This window comes from Salmo trutta, chromosome 2 (genome assembly GCF_901001165.1).
Source record: "Salmo trutta chromosome 2, fSalTru1.1, whole genome shotgun sequence".
In the NCBI taxonomy this organism is placed as follows: domain Eukaryota; kingdom Metazoa; phylum Chordata; class Actinopteri; order Salmoniformes; family Salmonidae; genus Salmo; species Salmo trutta.
The window spans coordinates 28,607,080-28,634,524 of NC_042958.1; the positions used below are offsets into that span (position 1 = coordinate 28,607,080).

The 27,445-nt window shown below is 41.4% G+C and overlaps 1 protein-coding gene across 2 annotated transcripts in view; it reads right to left on the reverse strand.

Annotated features, from left to right (window-relative positions):
* Positions 1-27,445, reverse strand: part of LOC115154013 (cadherin-12-like) — a 271,441-nt gene that overhangs the window by 101,325 nt on the left and 142,671 nt on the right. For both annotated transcript variants that reach the window (XM_029699780.1, XM_029699788.1), the window contains one exon: positions 9,211-9,505. In XM_029699780.1, the coding sequence (XP_029555640.1) occupies positions 9,211-9,505 (295 nt within the window). The remainder of the gene's footprint in view (positions 1-9,210; positions 9,506-27,445) is intronic.

Genomic DNA, 27,445 nt, shown 5'->3' on the forward strand with positions numbered 1-27,445 from the left:
AAGCCTTTATTAAATAGGCTTTGCGCTGTGAACAGATGGTAACAATTGTATTAAAACATTAGGTGAGAGAGATTAAGCCCTGCACCACCCATCCGGGTAGAATGTAGCTCTACACGCTCTATTACTGCTATGCCAATGCTAATGGTTAATCACTCATTTACAACTAGGCAGTTTGTGCTGGTTTATCAGCATGTGCTGTATTCATGTTTTTGCTTGTGCGTTTTAGTGATGCAATCCTTTAAGAAGTGTTTCTTAACCTCTTGGCATTCCCCTAGGATAGGGGGCGCTACAGCGATTTTTGAAAAAAAGTGTCTCCATTTTAAACGGCCTCCTACTCAAACTCAGAAGCTAGGATATGCATATTAATACTTGTGGATAGAAAAAACCCTAAAGTTTCTAAAACTGTTTGAATGGTGTCTGTGAGTATAACAGAACTCATATGGCAGTCAAAACCCCGAGACCGATCGTAACAGGATGTGGAATTCTGAATTGTGGACTCAACTTCACATCTTTGCCTGTAATTCACACAGTGAGCAATGGTTCATTGAGCACTTCCTATTGCTTCCACTAGATGTCCCCAGTCTTTACAAAGTGGTTTGAGTCTCCTACTGTTAAAACTGAATGAATGAGACGCTGTTGAAATTGGTCACATGAGGAGGTCCATCACCATTATGACGCCGGCGGCCCTGGCTTCCCTCCCCTTTCGAAACGTTTTGAAACACAATGCAATCGTCCCCCTCGAATCTTATTGGCTCTCTTGTTGAAAAAGGCCCTGAAGATTTATGTTATACAACGTTTGACATGTTTGAACGAACCTAAATGGAAAAAAATGCATTTTCATGAAATAGCTGTCCCGCGGCCGACGGAACATTTGGATCAGCCTTCAGACTGAAGCTCTTGGAACATAAAGGAGTAATTTTTTCGAACGAAAATACATTTGTTGTGGACCTTGGATTCCTGGAAGTGCTTTCTGATGAAGACAACCAAAGGTAAGGGATTATTGACAATAGTATACAAGACTAGATGTGATATGTGATTGTTCCAAGATGGCGCAGACCTGTATTACTAGGTAATTTTCTGAGTATCGCATCCCCTTTTATCGCAAAGTGTGATTACCCAGTAAAGTTATTTTTAAATCTGGCATTACAGGTGCTTTCAAGAGATATTCATCTATAAATCTTAGAATGACAATATTACATTTTAAAAATGTTTTCGAATAATAATTCAGTAAATTGTAGCACTGTTTCACCGGATGCATTTGAGGGAAAATAGTTAGTCAACGTTACGTGCCGATGTAAAATGCTGTTTTTATATATAAATATGAACTTTAGCGAACAAAATGCATGCATTGTGTAACATGATGTCCTAGGTGTGTCATCTGATGAAGATTGTCAAAGGTTAGTGCTGCATTTAGCTGTTTTTTGGTTATTTGTGATGCATGTGGTTGGTCGGAAAATGGCTATGTGGCTACTTTTACGATATACTCCTCTAACATAATCTAATGTTTTGCTTTTGCTGTAAAGCCTTTTTGAAATCGGACAACGTGGTTCAATTCAGGAGAGGTGTATCTATAAAACAATATGAGACAGTCCTATATTTGAAAAAAAAAATATTACATTTCTTTATGCTAATGTCAATAGGAGTTTTTCGCTGGATGTCCATCCCGCTTACGGAACGAGACCGTCAATTAAAGGACTATTTCCATAAAGCTTTCAAATACGAGTGCTTGGTTTAAAATGTATTAATAATAGCTAAACAAATCTATGCACCACTTTTTAACTTGGCTCATTCCAGTTCCTTAATATTCTTTGAAAATAAAACTACAGTTTTAATTGGTGTTTTGAATCCACACCCATTTCCCTAAGGAAGGCCTATCAGTTCCATTCATTTCATTAATGTAATTAGCAGTGATTCCTATTTTTCTCAGGCACACGCTCCATAAACACCCGATTGAACCATTTATCGCACACACTGCAGACAGTGTTGCCAACTATTTTTCAGGGAGATCCGTTATTGGCTACTTGATTTGTCACCAGAAGTCACTAAATCACGTGTTGCTGCGATGACGGCACAGCTGCTGTCCCCGACATAGCGTTTTTGCCCCCTCTTTATCCGCATGTCATGTAAAAATCTTCCAAGAGTCAAATAGTTCCCAATCGTTCTGATTGTGTTGTGATTGTGAAGTCATGTTGTAAAAACTCACAGCGTGAAAATGTTCCCAGTCAATAATTGCATGTGCGTTTGTGTGGATGTGTGTGCTCATGCAGATTTTTCTCTCACACCCCCTCGCCCTTGATTTAGCTAGCTAATGAGCATAATTAGCTGTAAACTGGTTGAGATGGCTTGTTCTCAGAGGCGTGCAGTTTTAACTTGTTTGTACAGCTAGCTAGCTAACTAACAAACAAACAAACCAATATATATATGCACTGTCAATCGAAAACGTTATTTTCAAAGAAAATTAAGGAACTGGAATGAGCCATGTTAAAAAGTGGTGCATAGATTTGTTAATACATTTTAAACCAAGCACTCGTATTTGAAAGCTTTATGGAAATAGAGGTGTTTCTTAAAGGATTGCATCACTAAATCACACAAGCAAAAACATGAATACAGCACATTCTGATAAACCAGCACAAACTGCCTAGTTGTAAATAAGTGATTAACCATTAGCATCGCAAATAATCTCTCCTCACATCAACCCTCAGCACTTTGACTCGCAAGTCCTGGTATTTATATGCTGATCTCACGTCTCAACAAGCTTCTGATACAATCTTCAATACTCCTGCCCACCATTGATTGGCAGATGTATGAAGCAAATGTGTGTGCCCACAAGCACAGTTTTTGAGCTCGAGGGAGGATGTGAGAGAAACAGCCGCACGAGCTCAGCCATCCATATAAAGAGATGCGCGTGCAATTATTGAATTGGGAACATTTTCACGCTGGGAGAGATTTTGCAGCATGACATCACAATCAGAACACAATCAAAACGATTTGGAACTATTTCACACTGGGAAGATTTTTACATGACACCTTACACCCCCTGCCCTTGTTATTCTCTGCCTGTGTGTGTGCTGTTGCTGTGATTTCTGTTGCTCAGACAGCTTCTCCCACTCTTGTTTGCATCAGAACTGAGTGGGAAAAGTTGCTAAATGCTATCAAAACCATAGAAACCCTCTGTGTCAAAACTCCCCAAAGGCAGCCTGAAAAGTAGTTGAACTCGCCAAATATAGGATAAAGTCACTAAATTGTCAAGAGTGACTGCAGAATAATATGAAAATAATAATTATTTCTAAAGCATGCTCAATCCCTCGTTTAAAGGTGCAATAACGTTTGAATAGTTCACCTAATTTCAGTTTGTGACAAAGCAAGCAATGTATAGTGTAGAGAATCCTTGTACCATCTAAACCGCTGTGAAATGTATTTTCAATAAGCCAAAATATTGTATTTTCAGCTGTTTAAAGCTGGTGTACAAAACTGAAACTGCTTTCAATGAGAATGACAGATCTATGACACACATTTTGTATGTGAATTTGGTTGGGTTGCGCAAAAAGTTACATATTGCATCTTTAAAGGAAATAGTTATGTCGCAGGCAGGTCCTAAATTCTCAAAAAACACACAACACACAGAGACTAAAGTCTGCTTCAGTGCCTTCCATCTCTGTTTCCCTGCAGTGAGTTGTAGAATGAACCATGTTTTCGATCAGCTTGAAAGGGACCATACGGATTTAGAGCCCAGTTTGTGTGTGGAGTGTACAGGTAACTGCCAAAATAAAGGAAACTCTTGAGTAAATGAGGGATGCAAAGCAGTGGTGGAAAAAGTACCCAATTGTCATACCTGAGTAAAAGTAAAAATACCTTAATAGAAGATGAGTCAAGTAAAAGTGAAAGTAACCCAGTAAAATACTACTTGAGTAAAAGTCTAAAATTATTTGGTTGTAAATATAATTGCTAAAATATTCTTAAGTGTCAAAAGTAATATCAAGCCAACCAGAGTTTCATGTTTTTTAAATTTACACTCCAACACTCAGAAATCATTTACAAAGTTTGCCAGATCAGAGGCAGTAGGGATGACAAGCGTTGTTCTCTTGATAAGTATGTGAACTGGACCATTTTCTGTCCTGCTATGCATTCAAAGAGAAACAAGTACTTTTGGGCGTCAGGGAAAATGTACAGCGGCTTGCGAAAGTATTCACCCCCCTTGGCATTTTTTCTATTTTGTTGCCTTACACCCTGGAATTAACTTCTCTAGGGTAGGGGGCAGAATTTTGACGTCCGGATGAAAGGCGTGCCCGTAGTAAACTGCCTGCTACTCAGGCTCAGAAGGTAGGATATGCATATTATTAGTAGATTTGGATAGAAAACACTCTGAAGTTTCTAAAATTGTTTGAATGATGTCTGTGAGTTTAACATCTTATGGCTAGGGGGCAGTATTTTCACGGCTGGATAAAAAAACGTACCCGATTTAAAATGATTATTAGTCCTGCCCAGAATATGCATATAATTATTAGCTTTGGACAGAAAACACTCCAAAGTTTCTAAAACTGTTTGAATGGTGTCTGTGAGTATAACAGAACTCCTATGGCAGGCAAAAACCTGAGAAGGTTCTGTTCAGGAAGTACCCTGTCTGAACATTTCTTGCCCTTGTTGATTCTCTCTATCTATTACAAGGGATCTCTGCTGTTACGTGACACTTCCCACGTCTCCAATGGGCTCTCAGAGCCCGGGAAAAACAGGAATGGCGTAATTCAAAGCCCTGGCTGAAACACACGAGAGCAAAAGCTAAGTGCTCTATCAGAGGAGAAAGCCTTACGCTCGTGACCTGCCCCGCCACCGTCTTTCGGTTTTTCCCTCAGTTTACAGACATGCAGATTCCCGGTCGGAATATTATCGCTTTTCTACGAGATAAATTGCATAAAAATTGGTTGTCTTTGTCTTTAAAATGCTGTAAAATAGTCATATGTTTGAGAAATTGAAGTAATAGCATTTCAAAGGTTTTGAAAATCGCGCCACAGGATTCAACTGGCTGTTACGTAGGTGGGACGAATTCGTCCCGCTGGTCCTAGAGAGGTTAACCTCTCTAGAGTAGGTGGCACCAAATCGTCCCACCTACGTAACAGCCAGGGAATCCTGTGGCGCGTTATTCAAATACCTTAGAAATGCTATTACTTCAATTTCTCAAACATATGACTATTTTACAGTATTTTAAAGACAAGACTCTCGTTAATCTAACCACACTATCCAATTTCAAAAAGGCTTTACAACGAAAGCAAAACATTAGATTATGTCAGCATAGTACCCAGCCAGAAATAATCAGACACCCATTTTTCAAGCTGGCATATAATGTCACAAAAACCCAGAAGACAGCTAAATGCAGCACTAACCTTTGATGATCTTCATCAGATGACACACCTAGGACATTATCTTATACAATACATGCATGTTTTGTTCAATCAAGTTCATATTTATATCAAAAACCAGCTTTTTACATTAGCATGTGACATTCAGAACTAGCATACCCCCCGCAAACTTCCGGTGAATTTACTAACAATTTACTAAATTACTCACGATAAACGTTCACAAAAAGCATAACAATTATTTTAAGAATTATAGATACAGAACTCCTCTATGCACTCGATATGTCCAATTTTAAAATAGCTTTTTGGTGAAAGCACATTTTGCAATATTCTGAGTAGATAGCCCGGCATCACAGGGCTAGCTATTTAGACACCCAGCAAGTTTAGCCTTCACCAAACTCCAATTTACTATTAGAAAAGTTTGATTACCTTTGCTGTTCTTCGTCAGAATGCACTCCCAGGACTTCTACTTCAATAACAAATGTTGGTTTGGTCCCAAATAATCCATTGTTATATCCAAACAGCGGCGTTTTGTTAGTGCGTTCAAGACACTATCCGAAAGGGTAAATAAGGGTTACGAGCACGGCGCATTTCGTGACAAAAAAATTCTAAATATTCCATTACCGTACTTCGAAACATGTCAACCGCTGTTTAAAATCAATTTTTATGCCATTTTTCTCGTAAAAAAGCGATAATATTCCGACCGGCAAAGCCTGTTTACATTCAACGAGAGAGAAAGTAAAAGCATGCTATCCCCTCATGCACAAGCCTCAGTCTAACGGCCCGCTGATAGACCACTTGCCAAACGCGCTAGTGTGTTTCAACCTGGGGCTGCCTCGATATCATTCAGCTTTTTCCCGGGTTCTGAGAGCCTATGGGAGCCGTAGGAAGTGTCACGTTACAGCAAAGATCCTCAGTCTTCAATAAAAAGATCCAAGATGAACAAGAACTTGTCAGACAGGTCACTTCCTGTATGGAATCTTCTCAGGTTTTTGCCTGCCATATGAGTTCTCTTATACTCACAGACACCATTCAAACAGTTTTAGAAACTTTAGGGTGTTTTCTATCCAAAGCCAATAATTATATGCATATTCTAGTTACTGGGCAGGAGTAGTAACCAGATTAAATCGGGTACGTTTTTTATCTGGCCGTGTAAATACTGCCCCCTAGCCCTAACAGGTTAACCCACTGTTCCTAGGCCATCACTGATAAGAATTTGTTTTTAACTGACATGCCTAGTTAAATAAAAGGAAATATATATATATATAATAATTAAAAATCATCCCCCCAAAATCAATACTTTGAAGAGACAGCTTTTGCAGCAATTACAGCTGCAAGTCTCTTGGGGTATGTGTCTATAAGCTTGGCATATCCAGCCAATGGGATTTTTGCCCATTCTTCAAGGCAAAACTGCTACAGCTCCTTCAAGTTGGATGGGTTCCGCTGGTGTACAGCAATCTGTAAGTCATACCACAGATTTTCAATTGGATTGAGGTCTGGGCTTTGACTAGGCCATTACAAGACATTTAAATGTTTCCCCTTAAACCGCTCGAGTGTTGCTTTAGCAGTATGCTTAGGGTCATTGTCCTGCTGGAAGGTGAACCTTCGTCCCAGTCTCAAATCTCTGGAAGACTGAAACAGGTTTCCCTTAGGAATTTCCCTGTTTTTAGCGCCATCCATCATTCCTTCAATTCTGACCAGTTTCCCAGTCCCTGCCGATGAAAAACATCCCCACAAGATGATGCTACCACCACGCTTCACTGTGGGGATGGTGTTCTCGGAGTGACAAGAGGTGTTGGGTTTGTGCCAGACATTGCATTTTCCTTGATGGCCAGAAATATTCATTTTAGTCTCATCTGACCAGAGTCCATTCTTCCATATGTTTGGGGACTCTCCCACATGCCTTTTGGCAAACACCAAACTGTCACGCAGAGCACACTCAGACAAGGAGACTGGGATGAGGTAACCAAGGTATTTTTTGAACATGGGGGAAGATAGAGTGCAGGCCAGGGAAAGCTCAGGCAGGTTGCTGGAAACCAGGTGCGGAGGCTGAGGCTGAAGCGAGAGGTGTGGGAACAGGGAAAGCAGGTCCGGAGGGAGCGTAGAGTGGGGAATCCAGGACAGAGTAGCATGACTGACGAGAAGTCGGACTGGAGACAGGGACCAGAGTCAGAGCAGGCAGAACTGTAGTGGAGAGGAAACAGATTCAGCCAAGGGAAAACAGGCACAACTGGAGCAAACGGCTAGAATCATGGACTAACTGGGCAGAGATTATGATCTGGCAGTTTGGAAGTGGCAGGACTGAGTATTTGTAGAGGTCTTGATTATGGAACAGATTGCAGCTGGTGGGGATCTGCTCTGACTCCAGCACACCTATCTCCGCCCACACAATCACACACACAGAGGGAGAGGGAGAGAGCACTGGGGGAGTGGCGGCAGGTCAAGGAGACACAGGATGAGCACTAGAGGGCGTGGCAGGAGCAGATGTGACACAAACGTGTTTGCTTATTTTTTTCTTTAAGCAATGGCTTTCTTCTGGCCACTCTTTCGTAAAGCCCAGCTCTGTGGAGTGTACAACTTAGTGGTCCTATGGACAGATACTCCAATCTCTGCTGTGGAGCTTTGCAGCTCCTTCAGGGTTATCTTTGGTCTCTTTGTTGCCTCTCTGATTATTGCCATCCTTGCCTGGTCTGTGAGTTTTGGTGGGTGGCCCTGTCTTGGCACGTTTGTTGTGGTGCCATATTCTTTCCAATTTTTAATAATGGATTTAATGGTGCTCCATGTGATGTTCAAAGTTTCTGATATTTTTTTATAACCCAGACCTGATCTGTACTTCTCCACAACTTTGTCCCTGACCTGTTAGGAGATCTCCTTGGTCTTCATAGTGCCACTTGCTTGGTGTTGTCCCTTGGTTAGTGGTGTTGCAGACTCTGGGGCCTTTCAGAACAGGTGTATATATACTGAGATCATGTGACACTTAGATTGCACACAGGTGGACTTTATTTAACTAATTAAGTGACTTCTGAAGGTAATTGGTTGAACCAGATCTTATTTAGGGGCTTCATAGCAAAGGGGTGAATACATATGCACGCACCACTTTTCCGTTTTGAATGTTTTTTAAACAAGTAATTTTATTGATTTCACTTCACCATTTTGAACTACTTGAACTATGTCCATTACATGAAATCTAAATAAAAATAAATTTAAATTACAGGTTGTAATGAAACAAAATAGGAAAAATGCGAAGGGGGTGAATACTTTTGCAAAGCACTGTATGGAGTAAAAAGTACATTATTTTCTTTAGGGATGTAGTGAAGTAAAAGTAAATGCTGTCAAAAATAGAAATAGTAAAGTAAATTACATATACCCGATAAACTACTTAAGTAGTACTTTACACCACTCATGCAAAGTATATTGAAAGTAATTGCATCCACATAGGTATAGTTCCTTAGTTACTTAAGCAATTGTCATCCCATCATCCTTAGGTTAATGTATAAAAATGCCCCAGTTAACCATTTTTTGGCTACCATGGCTAGAAGAAGGGATCTCAGTGACTTTGAAAGGGGGGTCTCAAAGGAGCATAGGGGGTTTAAAATGTGTGTGTGTGTGTGTGTGTGTGTGTGTGTGTGTGTGTGTGTGTGTCAGTCAGTCAGTCACCAGATCTCAACCCAATTTAACACTTATGGGAGATTATGGAGTGGCACCTGAGACAGTGTTTTACAACACCATCAACAAAACACCAACTGATGTAATTTGTCGTGGAAGAAGGTCTCTGGTTAAACCCATAGGTCTCTGGTTAAAAGAAGTGCACTAAAAAGGGAATAGGCCACACAAAGTATTTTCTGATATTTCTTCTTACCTACAGGTGACATCTCAGGGACACTAGCTGTGTACGGACCTTCCAGAAACTTTGGCTCATTGTCGTTGATGTCCTGGACTTTGATCACAAACTGTGATTCGGGCTCCATGGGCATGTTTGTGTCGATATCAACAGCCTGGGCGCGAAGGGTGTAGTAAGGCTTCACCTCCCTGTCAAGGCTTCTTAAGGCATGGATGTCCCCGGTCGTTGCATCGATGGTGAAAATGGAGCCCGCCCCTTCTCCCATGAGAGTGTACTTCACTGCGCTCTCGCCCTTATCCAGGTCAGTGTGCAGCTACAAGACAAGAGAAAAAGGACAGGTTCAGTCCTAACATACTGCAAATGATTCATTGAGACCACTGGGGGAGAAGAGTTTAATGTTAAGGCAGTTCATGAAGTGAGTCGATGGGAATCACTGCACTTACTGACTGCACTTATAAAATACAAAGAAAAAGCCCCACATACAATATACATTGAGTGCACAAAACATTAAGAAATAAAGATTGAGTTCCGCCCCAGCCTCACTTCGTCGGGGCATGGACTCTACAAGGTGTTGAAAGCATTCCATAGGGATGCTGGCCCATGTTGACTCCAATGCTTCCCACAGTTGTGTCAAGTTGGCTGGATGTCCTTTGGGTGGTGAACCATTCTTGATACACACGGGAAACTATTGAGCGTGAAAAACCCAGCAGCATTGACACAAACCGGTGTGCCTGGCACTTACTACCATACCCCTTTCAATGGCACTTACATATTGTCTTGCCCATTCACCCTCTGAATGGCACACATACTCCAATCCATGTCTCAAATACTTTTTTAATCTGTCTCATCCCCTTCATCTACACTGATTGAAGTGGATTTAACAAGTGACATCAATAAGGGATCATAACTTTCACCTGTATTCACCTGGTCAGTCTATGTCATGGAAAGAGCAGGTGTTCTTCATGATTTGTACACTCATTCTATACAAAGTAGTGTACCTGTTTGGCCCAGATCTGGTAGAAAAAGTTAGGTATTTGGGATGTGCATATTACCTATGATGACACTCCCAACAATACGGATATTAATTTGATCACCCTGTTGTTTCAGGAAACTTAATCTAAAGTTACTTCAACCTAGTTAGTAAGTGAAGCTGACAAATTTATATTTAACGACTGTTGAGTTGAACTTGAATCTTTTGGTCAAAAGTAACATTCTTTTAAGATTCTTCATCGTGAGCACACTTAACACTTCATCTGGGATTTGAACTCATAATCTCTTGGTTGCCAGTGACTTGAATTTCCTGCTATGCCAACAGGACTGTGGGCATGGAAGAGTTTGGCCACATATTAAATGAGAAAAGTTTATTATGTACTTTGCTAAAACAACTTAAAAATTACAGAGGAATAACGTTTTGAGGCTATTAACCTCTACGGGCTAGGGGGCAGCATTGAGAATTTTGGAAAAAATATGTGCCCATTTTTAACTGCCTCCTACACCAACTCAGAAGCTAGAATATGCATATTATTGTTCAGGTTTGGATAGAAAACACCCTAAAGTTTCTAAAACTGTTTGAATGGTGTCTGTGAGTATAACAGAACTCCTATGGCAGGCAAAAACCTGAGAAGGTTTCATGCAGGAAGTACCCTGTCTGACAAGGTGTTGTTGTTCTTGCTTCTGTTTATTGAAGAGTCAGGATCTTAGCTGTAACGTGACAATTCCTAGGGCTCCAATAGGCTCTCAGAACCCGGGAAAAACCTGAACGATGACGAGGCAGCCTCAGGCTGAAACACATTATCCCCTTTTCCAAGTGTCCCATCAGTGGACAATAGAATTAGGCGCGTGCGCGATTCGCCCCCGTGGCGTTTTTTCCTTCGGCTGTTTAGCTAATTGCAGATTTCCGGTCTGAATATTATCGCTTTTCTACGAGATAAATTGCATAAAAATTGATTTTAAACAGCGTTGACATGCTTCGAAGTACGGTAATGGAATATTTAGACATTTTTTGTCACGTTCTGCTCCATGTGCACGACCGTGATTTAGCATTCTGATAGTGTCTAGAACGCACGAACAAAACGGATTATTTGGGACCAAACCTACATTTGTTATTGAAGTAGAAGTCCTGGGAGTGCATTCTGACGAAGAACAGGTAAGGTAAGACCATTTTTCTTATAGGAAATGTGATTTTGGTGAAGGCTAAACTTGCCGGGTGTCTAAATAGCTAGCCCGTGATGGCTGGGCTATGTACTTAGAATATTGCAAAATGTGCTTCATCCGAAAAGCTATTTTAAAATCGGACATATCGAATGCATAGAGGATTAATGTATCTATAATTCTTAAAATAATTGTTATGCTTTTTGTGAACGTTTATCGTGAGTAATTTAGCAAATTGTTAGTAAATTCCCCGGAAGTTTGCGGGGGGTATGCTTTTTCTGAACGTCACATGCTAATGTAAAAAGCTGGTTTTTGATATAAATATGAACTTGATTGAACAGACATGCATGTATTGTATAACATAATGTCCTAGGTGTGTCATCTAATGAAGATCATAAAAGGTTAGTGCTGCATTTAGCTGTGGTTTGGGTTTTTGTGACATTATATGCTAGCTTGAAAAATGGGTGTCTGATTATTTCTGGCTGGGCACTCTCCTGACAATCTAATGTTTTGCTTTCGTTGTAAAGCCTTTTTGAAATCGGACAGTGTGGTTAGATTAACGAGAGTCTTGTCTTTAAATAGCTGTAAAATAGTCATATGTTTGAGAAATTGAAGTAATAGTATTTCAAACGTTTAAAAAATCGCGCCACTGGATTCAACTGGCTGTTACGTAGGTGGGACGAATTCGTCCCGCCGGTCCCATAGAGGTTAAATCCTTTCAGTCTGAAAAAAAACCCAGGGCTTGATGGCATACAGAGGTATAGAGGTATATATAGCCTTTATATGCTCAAAGCTCCATTGTTAGCTTGTTTTAGCTACTCCTATAGAAATGGCAGTCTGTCAGGTACTCAGCGGGAAGGTCTGATTTCACCATTATTAAAACAAGACCCAGATGGCAAATATAAAGATCCAGTCTATCTTAAAAACTGGAGGCCTCTTACACTTCAATGTTGTGATGCAAAAATACAAGCGAAATGCATAGCACTCAGAATTAAAAAGGTTTTACCAGGTATTGCTCATACTGATCAGACAGTTTTTTTTACATGGACGATAGATTGGAGATAATATACGACAACTACTAGAAGTAAAATAACATCATGAAACATCTAAGAAGCCAGGCCTGATATTTATAGCGGATTTTGAAAAGGCCTTTGATAAAGTCAGACTCGATTGTATTTATAAATGCCTGGATTTTTTCAATTTCAGTGATTCTCTTATAAAATGGTTAAAGGTAATGTATAGCAACCCCAGGTGTAAAATAGTACTTCTCAGAGAGTTAAGAATTGTCAAGAGAAGTTAAATAAGGGTGTCTGCTCTCACCATATCTATTCGTCATGGCCATCGAAATGCTAGCTATTAAAATCAGATCAAATAACAACATTAGAGGATTAGAAATCCAAGGCTTAAAAACAAAGGTGTCCATGTACAGTTGAAGTCAGAAGTTTACATACACCTTAGCCAATTACATTTAAACTGAGTTTTTCACAATTCATGACATTTAATCATAGTAAAAATGCCCTGTCTTAGGTCAGTTAGGATCATCACTTTCTTTTAAGAATGTGAAATGTCAGAATAATAGTAGAGAGAGAGATTTATTTCAACTTGTATTTCTTTCATCACATTCCCAGTGATCAGAAGTTTACATACACTCAATTAGTATTTGGTAGCATTGCCTTCAAATTGTTTAACTTGGGTCAAACGTTTAAGGGTAGCCTTCCACAAGCTTCCCACAATAAGTTGAGTGAATTTTGTCCCATTCCTCCTGACAGAGCTGCTGTAACTGAGTCAGGTTTGTAAGGCCTCCTTCCTCGCACGCACTTTTTCAGTTCTGCCCACAAATGTTCTATAGGGGATTGAGGTCAGGGCTTTGTGATGGCCATTCTAATACCTTGACTTTGTTGTCCTTAAGCCATTTTGCCACAACTGTGGAAGTGTGCTTGGGGTCAGTGTCCATTTGGAAGACCCATTTGCGACCAAGCTTTAACTTCCTGACTGTCTTGAGATGTTGCTTCATTATATCCACATTTTTTATCTTCCTCATGATGCCATCTATTTTGTGAAGTGCACCAGTTCCTCCTGCAGCAAAGCAACCCCACAACATGATGCTGCCACCCCCGTGCTTCACGGTTGGATTGGTGTTCTTCAGCTTGCAAGCCTCACTCTTTTTCCTCCAAACATAACGATGGACATTATGGCCAAACAGTTCTATTTTTGTTTCATCAGACAAGAGGACATTTCTCCAAAAAGTATGATCTTTGTTCCCATGTGCAAACCATAGTCTGGCTATTTTATGGCGGTTTTGGAGCAGTGGCTTCTTCCTTGCCGAGCGGCCTTTCAGGTTATGTTGATATAGGACTCGATTTACTGTGGATATAGATACTTTGTACCTGTTTCCTCCAGCATCTTCACAGGGTCCCTTTCTGTTGTTCTGGGAGTGATTTGCACTTTTCGCACCAAAGTACGTTCATCTCTAGGAGAAAGAACGCGTCTCCTTCCTGAGCGGTATGACGGCTGCGTGGTCCCATGGTGTTTATAGTTGCGTACTATTGTTTGTACTGATGAACGTGGTACCTTCAGGAATTTGGAAATTGCTCCCAAGAATGAACCAGACTTGTGGAGGTCTACAGTTTTTTTCTGAGGTCTTTGGCTGATTTCTTTTGATTTTCCATGTTGTCAAGCAAAGACGCACTGAGTTTGAAGGTAGGCCTGGAAATACATCCACAGGTACACCTCCAATTGACTCAATTTATGTCAATTAGCCTATCGGAAGCTTCTAAACCATGACATAATTTTCTGGAATTTACCAAGCTGTTTAAAGGCACAGTCAACTTAGTGTATGTAAAATTCTGACCCACTGGAATTGTGATACAGTGAATTATAAGTGAAATAATCTGTCTGTAAACAATTGTTGGAAAAATGACTTGTCATGCACAAGGTAGATGTCCTAACTGACTTGCCAAATAATTTGTTAACAAAAAATGTGTGGAGTGGTTGAAAAACGAGTTTTAATGACTCGAACCTAAGTGTATGTAAAATTCCCGACTTCAACTATATGCCGATGACTCAAGTTTTATATTAAGTCCGCAAGCTAGATCCCTGCAATGTGTCATTGAAGATCTAGATATCTTTTCTGGACTCTCTGGAATAAAACCTATTATGATAAGTGTGCAATATTACTTATTGGATCTTTAAAAAATAAAACTTTTACATTACCCTGAAATTTACTAATAAAATGGGCTGACGGTGACAAAATATATAAATAGGTTCTCCACAATGAATTTCAATACAACACTTGTAAAAACAGACAAGATCCTGCAACCATGGATGTGACTAAGGAGTTAACGGGGCAATTTTGCCTGTGGAAAATTGCCCGGTTAACTCCTTAGACATATCATTTACATATGACGCTGACTACTGATGATTCATTTTTCAAATCAAATGAGAAAAAAACATGTTGCTTTATCTGAGACGCTAAACCAGACATGATAAAGTATGCCTACCTGTGTAATTAATATGAATTGGGTGGGTTGAGATTATTAAGTATAAAAGCTTGAAACCTCTCTCTAAAAGCTTCACTTATTCAAAAGTTTTACTTGAACTCTAAATGGTTATCAAGTAGATTACTAAGAAAAGCTCATCCATTGTTTAAAAATTGCCTTTTTGCCTTTGTGCAGATTGCCATGTCTCATTTTCGATTAAATGAAAAATATACTTTTTTCAAATTCATCGCCCTGGAAAGGATTACATGTAATTTATATAGCAAATATTACAACATGTATTATGGCTGAACTCAAATGTGCTGGTTAATAAAATAACTGTATTTATGGGAAAGTTGTTTGAAAAGGGTATTTTGTTTTTAAATTATATTGTAAATTGGAATGGTAGAGTTATGTCTTTCATGGAGATATCAGAATTGTACGGGAGGTCTGTGCAATCCAAGATTACAACCAATTAATAACCGCTTACCCCAAAAATGGGGGAGGCAGGTGGCAGCGGGAGGAGGTAGGGAACTGGTCTGTCTGCCCAATATTAAGGATCAAAACTGGCAGAGGAATAAAAATAGCATAAATAGGAAAGTATACCAGTTTCATTTGAGGACCAGGAAGTTGACAGCTGTGCCATACCGATTTTTGATGTACCGATTCCGTGGTACAGGGTGTATGAGTTGATATATTCAACGAAGCAAGACTCAAGCCTTCATGCTTTTCAGCTAAAATTATTATATAGAATTCTTTCCACCAACAAAATGTTGAACATTTGGGGCATACAATCATCAAAGCTCTGCAGATTTTGTTGTGAGGATACAGAATCAATAGTTTATTTTGGTATTGCCCTCAAGTAGCCTGTTTCTGGTCTCAGGTTGAGGAATGGCTGAAAATGCATAACATTGATCTAAAATTGACCCTAGAAATAATACAGTCGTGGCCAAAAGTTTTGAGAATGACACAAATATACATTTTCAAAGTTTTCTGCTTCAGTATTTTTAGATATTTTTGTCAGATGTTACTACGGAATACTGAAGTATAATTACAAGCATTTCATAAGTGTCAAAGGCTTTTATTGACAATTACATGAAGTTGATGCAAAGAGTCAATATTTGCAGTGTTGACCCTTCTTTTTCAAGACCTCTGCAATCCACCCTGGCATGCTGTTAATTAACTTCTGGGCCACATCCTGACTGATGGCAGCCCATTCTTGCATAATCAATGCTTGGAGTTTGTCAGAATTTGTGGGGTTTTGTTTGTCCAGCCGGCTCTTGAGGATTGACCACAAGTTCTCAATAGGATTAAGGTCTAGGGAGTTTCCTTGCCATGGACCCAAAATATCGACGTTTTGTTCCCTGAGCCACTTAGTTATCACTTTTGCCTTATGTCAAGGTGCTCCATCATGCTGGAAAAGGCATTGTTCATCACCAAACTGTTCCTGGATGGTTGGGAGAAGTTGCTCTCGGAGGATGTGTTGGTACCATTCTTTATTCATGGCTGTGTTCTTAGGCAAAATTGTGAGTGAGCCCACTCCCTTGGCTGAGAAGCAACCCCACACATGAATGGTCTCAGGAAGCTTTACTGTTGGCATGACACAGGACTGATGGTAGCACTCACCTTGTCTTCTCCGGACAAGCTTTTTGTCCGTACGCCCCAAACAATCGGAAAGGGGATTCATCCGAGAAAATTACTTTACCCCAGTCCTCAGCAGTCCAATCCCTGTACCTTTTGCAGAATATCAGTCTGTCCCTGATGTTTTTTCTGGAGAGAAGTGGCTTCTTTGCTGCCCTTTTTGACACCAGGCCATCCTTCAAAAGTCTTTGCCTCACTCTGCGTGCAGATGCACTCATACCTGCTTGCTGCCATTCCCGAGCAAGCTCTGTTCTGGTGGTGCCCTGATCCCGCAGCTGAATCAACTTTAGGAGATAGTGCTGGCGCTTGCTGGACATTCTTGGGTGCCCTGAAGCCTTCTTCACAACAATTGAACCGCTCAACTTGAAGTTCTTGATGATCCGATAAATGGTTGATTTAGGTGCAATCTTACTAGGAGCAATATCCTTGCCTGCGAAGCCCTTTTTGAGCAAAGCAATGATGATGGCACGTGTTTCCTTGCAGGTAACCATGTTTGACAGAGGAAGAACAAAAATTCCAAGAACCACCCTCCTTTTGAAGCTTCCAGTCTGTTATTCGAACTCAATCTGCATGTCAGAGTGATCTAAAGCCTTGTCCTCGTCAACACTCACAACTGTGTTAACCTGTCTGGGAAACGTGGGACGTTTGCGTCCCACCCTAGTCAACAGCCGGTGGAATCGCGTTGCGCGAAATACAAATTCCTCATAAATGCTATAACTTCAATTTCTCAAACGTGACTATTTTACACCATTTTATAGATACACCTCTCCTGAATCGAACCACCTTGTCCGATTTCAAAAAGGCTTTACAGCAAAAGCAAAACATTAGATTATGTTAGGACAGTACCCTGCCAAAGACAATCACACTGCCATTTTCAAAGCAACTAGCATGCATCACAAATACCCAAAACACAGCTAAATGCAGCACTAACCTTTGACAATCTTCATCAGATGACACTCCTAGGACATCATGTTACACAATACATGCATTTTTTGTTCGATAAAGTTCATATTTATATATAAAAACAGCATTTTACATTGGCGCGTGACGTTCAGAAAATATTTTCCCTCAAATGCTTCCGGTGAATCAGCGCTACAATTGACAAAATTACTATTCAAAAACATTGGTAAAATATAATATTGTCATTCAAAGAATTATAGATTAACATCTCGTGAATGCAACCGCATTGCCAGATTTAAAAATAACTTTACTGGGAAATCACACTTTGCAATAAACGAGGTGCTATGCTCAAAAAAATAGGCTAGGTGATACAGGTTAGCGCCATCTTGGAGTCATCTAAAATCAAATATACTATTGTAAATATTCACTTACCTTTGGTTATCTTCATCAGAAGGCACTTCCAGGCATCCCAGGTCCACAACAAATGTAGTTTTGTTCGAAAAAGTTAATAATTTATGTCCCAATAGCTCCTTCTTGTTAGCGCGTTCCGAAGGCTACTCATAATGTACGAAGCGCGCGGGACTTGTCCTCACGAATGAGCAAAAAAAATGTATTTACGTTCGTTCAAACATGTCAAACGTTGTATAACATAAATCTTTAGGGCCTTTTTCAATCAGAACTTCAATAATATTCAAGGCGGACGATTGCATTGTCTTACTAAATGTTTCGGATTAAAAGAGTACGCACGGGCACGCGCGTCATAGTAGTAATGGCCCTCCCTCTATGACAAACTTTCCAGTCCTCTCGTTCGGTCAGTTTTTACCGGAGAAGACTCAAACCACTTTGTAAAGACTGTAGACATCTAGTGGAAGCCTTAGGAAGTGCTAGATGAATCCTAACTCACCGTGTGTTTCATAGGCAAAGTGTTGAAAGTGATTCCACAAATCAGGTTTCCACTTCCTGTTGGGATTTGTCTCTGGGTTTTGACTGCCATATGACTTATGTTATACTCACAGACACCATTCAAACAGTTTTAGAAACTTCAGAGTGTTTTCTATCCAATTATATGCATATTCTCGTTTCTGGGTAAGAGTAGTAACCAGTTTAAATTGGGTACGTTTTTTATCCGGCCGTGAAAATACTGCCCCCAATCCCCAACAAGAGAATGACTGACATGATGTTAGCTGGTCCTTTTGTGGCAGGGCTGAAATGCAGTGGAAATGTTTTTAGGGGGATTCAGTTCATTTGCATGGCAAAGAGGGACTTTGCAATTAATTGCAATTCATGTGATCACTCTTCATAACATTCTGGAGTATATGCAGATTGCCATCATACAAACTGAGGCAGCAGACTTTGTGAAAATTAATATTTGTGTCTTTCTCCAAACTTTTGGCCACGACTGTACTGTTGGGAGATCTGGAGAGATCGGGTCAGTCAATTACTAATATACTAATACTCTTAGTAAAAGTATTTATCTTCAACTCGCAATGTGTGGATTCTATTCAATTAGATAGATTAAAATTGTGTGATAATTATCACAGCATAGTTGAAAGATATATTGTGCGTAGAAATCGGAAGAGGGTGGCCAGCAGAGACTGGAGGGAGCTGAGGATTGGGATGTGGAATCGAATGGTTTAGGGGCAGCTCTTGGGGAACTGTGGGGGGATCTTGGAGGGTTGGTGGCCTGGCGCTTGGGAGCTTGGGCCAGAGGCTGATGGATCGCTGGTTCGGGTCCCCATTGTTGACCTTGTGGGAGATCTGTCGACGTGCCCTGGAGCAGGGCTGTGACCCTGGTTGCTTCTGTGTGTCACTCTTGATGTGAGTCTGTTCGATAACTAATGTGATGTAGTTGTTGAGCGGCTTCACTGTGAGTATATTGTATGTTTTAAATATATGTCTTTTTTTTGTAAAATATGATAATAAAAATAAATACACCGTAAAAATTCCCTGCTGCCTTAAATTGTTAAATCATGTAAAATACACATTTCGTGTTGAGTTAACTTCATCTAAAGTTACTTCAACCTTGAGTATAAAACAATGCTCTCACTGCACTGTTTTAGCATGTTTGTGTTTTCTGCAAGCACATTTTTTTTAAACACCTTTGCAAAATCTGACTTTATCTGTCAGCCTGGGGGCATATGTACTGGCTTGACCCAGTTCTTTCTCCACTTCACAGTGCAGTTCCTCTTTCTACAATTGCCATGACTGTGTTCCAAATTGCACCCTATTATTAAATACATGAAGAGAATTGGGTGCCATTTGGGACACAATCTAACACCCTATAAGAAGGTTTTTCTTTGGCTACAAGCGGTACACCTGTTGACATGGAAGCATTTTTTCCCCTGTACAGGACATCAAACTCACAGATTGGATTGTGTTGTGTCTAATATTCAGTTACTGTAAAGTATTGTGACCGTCACCATGGTAGAACCCTGTTATGTAAGTGTCTCTACACTTAGAAAAAATTGATCTTCTGGTGTCCCAATAGGATAACTGTTTTGGGGTTTCAGGTAGAACCCTCTTTGGAAAAAGTTTAACATGGAACCCAAAAGGTTCTACCTGAACCATTTATTTATTTATTTATTTTTATTTATTTCACCTTTATTTAACCAGGTAGGCAAGTTGAGAACAAGTTCTCATTTACAATTGCGACCTGGCCAAGATAAAGCAAAGCAGTTCGACAACATACAAAAACACAGAGTTACACATGGAGTAAAAATACATACAATCAATGATGCAGTAGAAAAAAATAAGACTATATACAATGTGAGCAAATGATGTGAGATAAGGGAGGTAAAGGCAAAAAAATGCCATGGTGGCAAAGTAAATAAAGTATGGCAAGAAAAACACTGGAATGGTAGATTTGTAGTTTGAAGAAAGTTAAAAGTTAAAATATAAATAATATAGTGCAAAGGAGCAAAATAAATAAAATAAATAAATACAGTAGGGGAAGAGGTAGTAGTTTGGGCTAAATTAAAGATGGGCTATGTACAGGTGCAGAGATCTGTGAGCTGCTCTGACAGCTGGTGCTTAAAGCTAGTGAGGGAGATAAGTGTTTCCAGTTTTAGAGATTTTTGTAGTTCGTTCCAGTCATTGGCAGCTGAGAACTGGAAGGAGAGACGACCAAAGGAGGAGTTGGCTTTAGGGGTGACCAGAGAGATATACCTGCTGGAGCGCGTGCTACAGGTGGGTGCTGCTATGGTGACCAGTGAGCGGAGATAAGGGGGGACTTTACCTAGCAGGGTCTTGTAGATGACCTGGAGCCAATGTGTTTGGCGACGATTATGAAGTGAAGGCCAGCCAACGAGAGCATACAGGTCGCAGTGGTGGGTTGTATATGGGGCTTTGGTGACAAAACGGATGGCACTGTGATAGACTGCATCCAGCTTGTTGAGTAGGGTATTGGAGGCTATTTTGTAAATGACATCGCCGAAGTCGAGGATTGGTAGGATGGTCAGTTTTACGAGGGTATGTTTGGCAGCATGAGTGAAGGATGCTTTGTTGCGAAATAGGAAGCCAATTCTAGATTTCACTTTGGATTGGAGATGATTGATGTGAGTCTGGAAGGAGAGTTTACAGTCTAACCAGACACCTAGGTATTTGTAGTTGTCCACAAATTCTAAGTTAGAACCGTCCAGAGAAGTTATGCTGGATGGGCGGGCAGGTGCAGGCAGCGATCGGTTGAAGAGCATGCATTTAGTTTTACTTGTGTTTAGGAGCAGTTGGAGACCACGGAAGGAGAGTTGAATGGCATTGAAGCTCGTCTGGAGGTGTTGTTAACACAGTGTCCAAAGAAGGGCCAGAAGTATACAGAATGGTGTCGCCTGCGTAGAGGTGGATCAGAGATTCACCAGCAGCAAGAGCGACATCATTTATGTATACAGAGAAAAGAGTTGGCCCAAGAATTGAACCCTGTGGTACCCCCATAGAGACTGCCAGAGGTCCAGACAGTAGGCCCTCCTATTTGACACACTGAACTCTGTCAGAGAAGTAGTTGGTGAACCAGGCGACGCAATCGTTTGAGAAACCAAGGCTACTAAGTCTGCCGATGAGGATGTGGTGATTAACAGAGTCAAAAGCTTTGGCCAGGTCAATGAATACGGCAGCACAGTATTGTTTCTTATCGATGGCGGTTACGATGTCGTTTAGGACATTGAGCGTGGCTGAGGTGCACCCATGACCAGCTCTGAAACCAGATTGCATAGCGGAGAGGGTGCGGTGGGATTCGAAATAGTCGGTAATCTGTTTGTTGACTTGGCTTTCGAAGACCTTAGAAAGGCAGGGTAGGATGGATATAGGTCTGTAGCAATTTGGGTCAAGAGTGTCACCTCCTTTGAAGAGGGGGATGACAGCAGCTGCTTTCCAATCTATGGGAATCTCAGACGACACGAAAGAGAGGTTGAACAGGCTAGTAATATGGGTTGCAATAATTTCGGCAGATAATTTTAGAAAGAAAGGGTCCAGATTGTCAAGCCCAGCTGATTTGTAGGGGTCCAGATTTTGCAGCTCTTTCAGAACATCAGCTGAATGGATTTGGGAGAAGGAGAAATGGGGGAGGCTTGGGCGAGTAGCTGTGGGGGGTGCAGTGCTGTTGAATGCAGTAGGGGTAGTTAGGTGGAAAGCATGGCCAGCCGTAGAAAAATGCTTATTGAAATTCTCAATTATAGTGGGCTTATCGGTGGTGACAGAGTTTCCTATCCTCAGTGCAGTGGGCAGTTGGGAGGAGGTGTTCTTATTCTCCATGGACTTTACAATGTCCCAGAACTTTTTAGAGTTGGAGTTGCACGAAGCAAATTTCTGTTTGAAAAAGCTAGCCTTGGCGTTTCTAACTGCCTGTGTGTATTGGTTTCTAACTTCCCTAAAAAGTTGCATATCGCGGGGGCAGTTCGATGCTAATGCAGAACGCCACAGGGAATTTTTGTGTTGGTTAAGGGCAGTCAGGTCTGGGGAGAACCAAGGGCTATATCTGTTCCTGGTTCTAAATTTCTTGAAAGGGGCATGCTTATTTAAGATGGAGAGGAAGGCATTTTAAAAAAATAACCAGGCATCCTCTACTGACGGGATGAGGTCAATATCCTTCCAGGATACCAGGGCCAGGTCGATTAGAAAGGCTTGCTCGTTGAAATGTTTCAGGGAGCGTTTGACAGTGATGAGTGGAGGTCGTTTGACCGCTGACCCATTACGGGTGCAGGCAATGAGGCAGTGATCGCTGAGATCTTGGTTGAAAACAGCAGAGGTGTAATTAGAGGGCACATTGGTTAGGATGATATCTATGAGGGTGCCAGTGTTTGCGGCTTTGGGGTTGTACCTGGTGGGTTCATTAATAATTTGTGTGAGATTGAGGGCATCAAGCTTGGATTGTAGAATGGCTGGGGTGTTAAGCATGTCCCAGTTGGGTCACCTAGTAGCACGAGCTCTGAAGATAGATGGGGGGCAATCAGTTCACATATGGTGTCCAGAGCACAGCTAGGGGCCGAGGGGGGTCTATAGCAGGCGGCAACGGTGAGAGACTTGTTTTTGGAGAGGTGGATTTTTAAAAGTAGAAGTTCAAATTGTTTGGGTACAGACCTGGATAGCAGGACAGAACTCTACAAGCTATCTCTGCAGTAGATTGCAACACCGCCCCCTTTGGTCGTTCTATCTTGTCTGAAAACGTTGTAGTTAGGAATGAAGATTTCACAGTTTTTGGTGGACTTCCTGAGCCAAGATTCCGACACAGCTAGGACATCCGGGTTGGCAGAGTGTGCTAAAGCAGTGAATAAAACAAACTTAGGGAGGAGGCTTCTAATGTTAACATGCATGAAACCAAGGCTATTACGGTTACAGAAGTCATCAAAAGAGAGCGCCTGGGGAGTAGGTGTGGAGCCAGGCACTGCAGGGCCTGGATTCACCTCTACATCCCCAGCGGAGCAGAGAAGAATAAGTATGAGGGTACGGCTAAAAGCTATAAGAATTGGTCGTCTGTGACGTCCAGAATAGAGAGAAAAAGGAGCAGGTATCTGGGGGCGATAAAATAGCTTCAAGGTATAATGTACAGACAAAGGTATGGTGGGATGTGAGTACAGAGGAGGTAAACCTAGGCAATTTAGTGATTATGAGAGAGATATTGTCTCTAGAAACATCATTGAAACCAGAAGATGTCATAGCATGTGTGGGTGGAGGAACTGAGAGGTTGGATAAGGTATAATGAGCAGGGCTAGAGGCTCTACAGTGAAATAAGCCAATAAACACTAACCAGAACAGCAATGGACAAGGCATATTGACATTAAGGAGAGGCATGCTTAGCCGAGTGATCAGAGGGTCCAGTGAGATTCAGACAGCTAGCCGGGCCATAGGTAGCAAGCTGGTGGAAGATGGGAGGGAGGTCTGTTTTTAGCCGCCTCGTGCGTTTCCATCTGTGGGTTAGTGGGGTTCCGTGTGGAAGGGGGGACCTGTCCAAGTTGGCAAAATAGTTAGTTATAGTGGCCCAAAAAAAGTGTCCGACAGACCTATTCAGATCGCAGCCGAAAAGACAGCTAACGATTAGCTGGCCGCAGATGGGCGATCAGGTTACGTCGCGACGGAGGGGCCAGTTGGACAACTCCCTCGGGCAGATAACGTCGGTGATCCAGTCGTGAAGACCCAATGGGGCTCCGCATCGGCAGTAAAACGGGTCAGGATAGGTGAGTTGTAGCCCAGGAGACACTTCAGCTGGCTAGCTCAGGAATAGCCCACGAGTGGCTGACGGAACTCTTCAGCTGGCTAGCTAGCTAGCTCCGTAATAGTGTGTGTTAATTCCGTGACCGACGTTGCCAATAGTCACTCAGGTAGCAGCTAGTTAGCTGCAAGATCCAGGTGTAAATGTCCAGAGCCTGCGGTAGAAATCGAGGAAAGGAGAGAGAATAGGTCCGATATGCTCTGGTCTGAGTCGCGCTGTACAAAAACTGGCGATAGCTTTTCGAGCTAATGGATAGCTGAGGACAGCTAACCGTAGCTAGCTGAACTTCAACGTTAGCCAGTGAAAATGGCTAACCTCTGGCTAGCTTCTGTCGTGGAATTCAGATGAGGTAAATAATACTTTCTTTTTTTTAAATTGATGAGGCGGGTTGCAGGAGAGTGCTTTGAGGTTGAGTATTTAGAATAAAAAAAATGTATAAAGATAAGTGAAGAAAAAAATATGTAAATATATATATATACATACACGGGACACGACAGGACGTCTGAACTGCTACGCCATCTTGGGAAGAATGACCACAACCCCCAGTTATGATAACAAATACATTTTTCCCCAGTATGCTCTACTGCAAGTAGATTTTGGGAGAATAGTTTTTCATACCTGTGTTGTTGCATGTACATTGAGTGATTGATTGATTAATCTTAGGCTACACAAAGATTCATAACATTAATTTTTCTAAACTAATCCAATCATTTAGTTAGATTTTTTGCACCTGTTACTGAAATGGCTGTTCCCGTTTAAATGGGTTAGATTGTATCCTCATACTGTTCTTAAACCTGGCAGTCGTTATGAATGCAGGTTGCAAGTGAATAAAAATTCAAACTGTTGGATATTGTAACTCTGGCTAGATTCCAATAAGAATTATACATCACTTTACAAGCAAGTATAATGTGCTAGACTTGGGCAAGAGCTCACCAGAACTGAGTACTGGCACCTCAAATGTACTACTGCTTGAGAACCACTTATAAAATATTAGCTAAAAGGTATTGTAGGGTTCCTGCACCTAAATATGAACAGTACCGGCACCCAAAATGAGTACCGGCACCTATTCTAGACCAAGTCAAGCACCTCTCCTTGACCGAGTCTGTAATACCTTCATGTTTCAAGCAGGACCCATAGTTCCTGTGTCCAAGAAAGGGAAGGTAATCTGCCTAAATGACTATCGCCCCATAGCACTCACTTTGGTAGTCATAAAGTGCTTTGAAAGGCTGGTCATGGCTCACATCAACACCATCATCCCGGAAACCCTAGACCCACTCCAATTTGCATACCGCCCCAACATATCCACAGATGACCCAATCTCAATTACCCTCCACTCCGCCCTTTCCCACCTGGACAAAAGGAACACCTATGTGAGAATGCTGTTCATTGACTACAGCTCAGCGTTCAACACATAGGTTACCATAGGGCCCACAAAGCTCAGCACTAAGAGAAGGACCCTGGGACTAAACACCTCCCTCTGCAACTAGATCCTGTACTTTCTGATGGGCCGTCCCCAGGTGGTAAGGGTGGGAAACAACACATCTGCCACACTGGTCCCTCGTGGGTGTGTGCTTAGTCTCCTTCTGTACTCCCTGTTCACCCGTGACTGCGTGGCCAAGCACAACTCCAACACCATCATTAAGTTGGCTGACGACACAACGGTGGTAGGCCTGATCACCGACAACGATGAAAAAGCCTATAGGGAGGGTTAAAGACAAAGGAGATGATCGTGGACTAAAAGGAAAAGGAAGGCCGGACAGGCCCCCATTTAATTTGACTGGGATGTAGTGGAACGGGTCGAGAGTTTGAAGTTCCTTGGGGTCCACATCACCAACAACCTATCATGGTCCAAACACACACAGAAAGTTGTGAAGAAGGCACGACAACAACTTTTTCCCCTCGAGAGACCGAAAAGATTTGACATGGTTCCCCAGATTCTCAAAAAGTGCAACAGCTTCACCATTGACAATGTCCTGACTGGTTGCATCACCACCTGGTTTGGCAACTGCTCGGCATCTGACTGTAAGGTGCTACAGTACATCAGTGGGGTCAAGCTTCCTGCCATCCAGGACCTATATACTAGGTGGTGTCAAAGGAAGACCCCAAAAATTGTCAAAGACTCCAGTCACCGAAGTCATAGACTGTTCTCTCTGCTACCGCACGGCAAGTGGTACCGTAGCGCCAAGTCTAGTTCCAAAAGGTTCCTAAACAACTTCAACCCCCAAGCCATACCGCTGCTGAACAATTAATCAAAAATGGCCACCCCCTTTGTTTTTACAATGCTGCTACTCACTGTTTATTATCTATGCAACGTCAATTTACCCCTATCTACATGTACAAATCACCTCGACTAACCTTTACCTGCGCACATTTATTCTGTACTAGTACCCCCTGTATATACAGTGAGGGAAAAAAGTATTTGATCCCCTGCTGATTTTGTACGTTTGCCCATTGACAAAGAAATTATCAGTCTATAATTTTAATGGTAGGTTTATTTGAATTGTTATTTTATTATGACTTAAAAGTAGTTTGTTTATTTAGTAAATATTTTTCTTAACTCTATTTTCTTAAAACTGCATTGTTGGTTGAGGGCTTTTAAGTAAGCATTTCACAGTAAGATCTACACCTGTTGCATTCGGCGCATGTGACGAATACAATTGGATTTGATTTGACTTGTTAAGGACACTTCCATCCATGAACAAGTGCTGGTCACATACAAGTAAATCAATGCTTTTCATTGGCTGATAATCATTTCGTGCGTGAGAACCCATTTAACTTTAAATGCTTGCTTATGTTCGCAAGTGTGGCCCCATTAAGTCTCACCAAGATTATTTGTTTTTACCTCACAGATAAAGAGGTACAGAGTCCAACTCCATGGAAGTTTTTTTGTCAAACAACACAATGCCACAGATGTTTGAAGTTTTGAGGGAGCGTACAATTGGCATGAGCTGTTGCCAGAGAATACCATAAGCTGCCTTCAACGTCGTTTTAGAGAATTTGTGAGTACGTCCAACTGGCCTCACAACCGCAGATCACTTTTATGGCTTTGTGTGGGCGAGTGGTTTGCTGTTATCAACGTTCTGAACGTTATGAACATTCTTCCATGGCCTGCATACTCACCAGACATGTCACCCATTGAGCATGTTTGGGATACTCTGGATCGACGTGTATGACAGCGTGTTACAGTTCATGCCAATATCCAGCAACTTCGCACAGCCAATGAAGAGGAGTGGGACAACATTCAACAGGCCACAATCAACATTCTGATCAACACTATCCGAAGGAGAGGTGACGCGCTGCATGAGGAAAATGGTGGTCACACCAGATATTGACAGTTTTAATGATCCACGCCAATCCTACAGCTTTTTAAAGGTATCTGTGACCAACA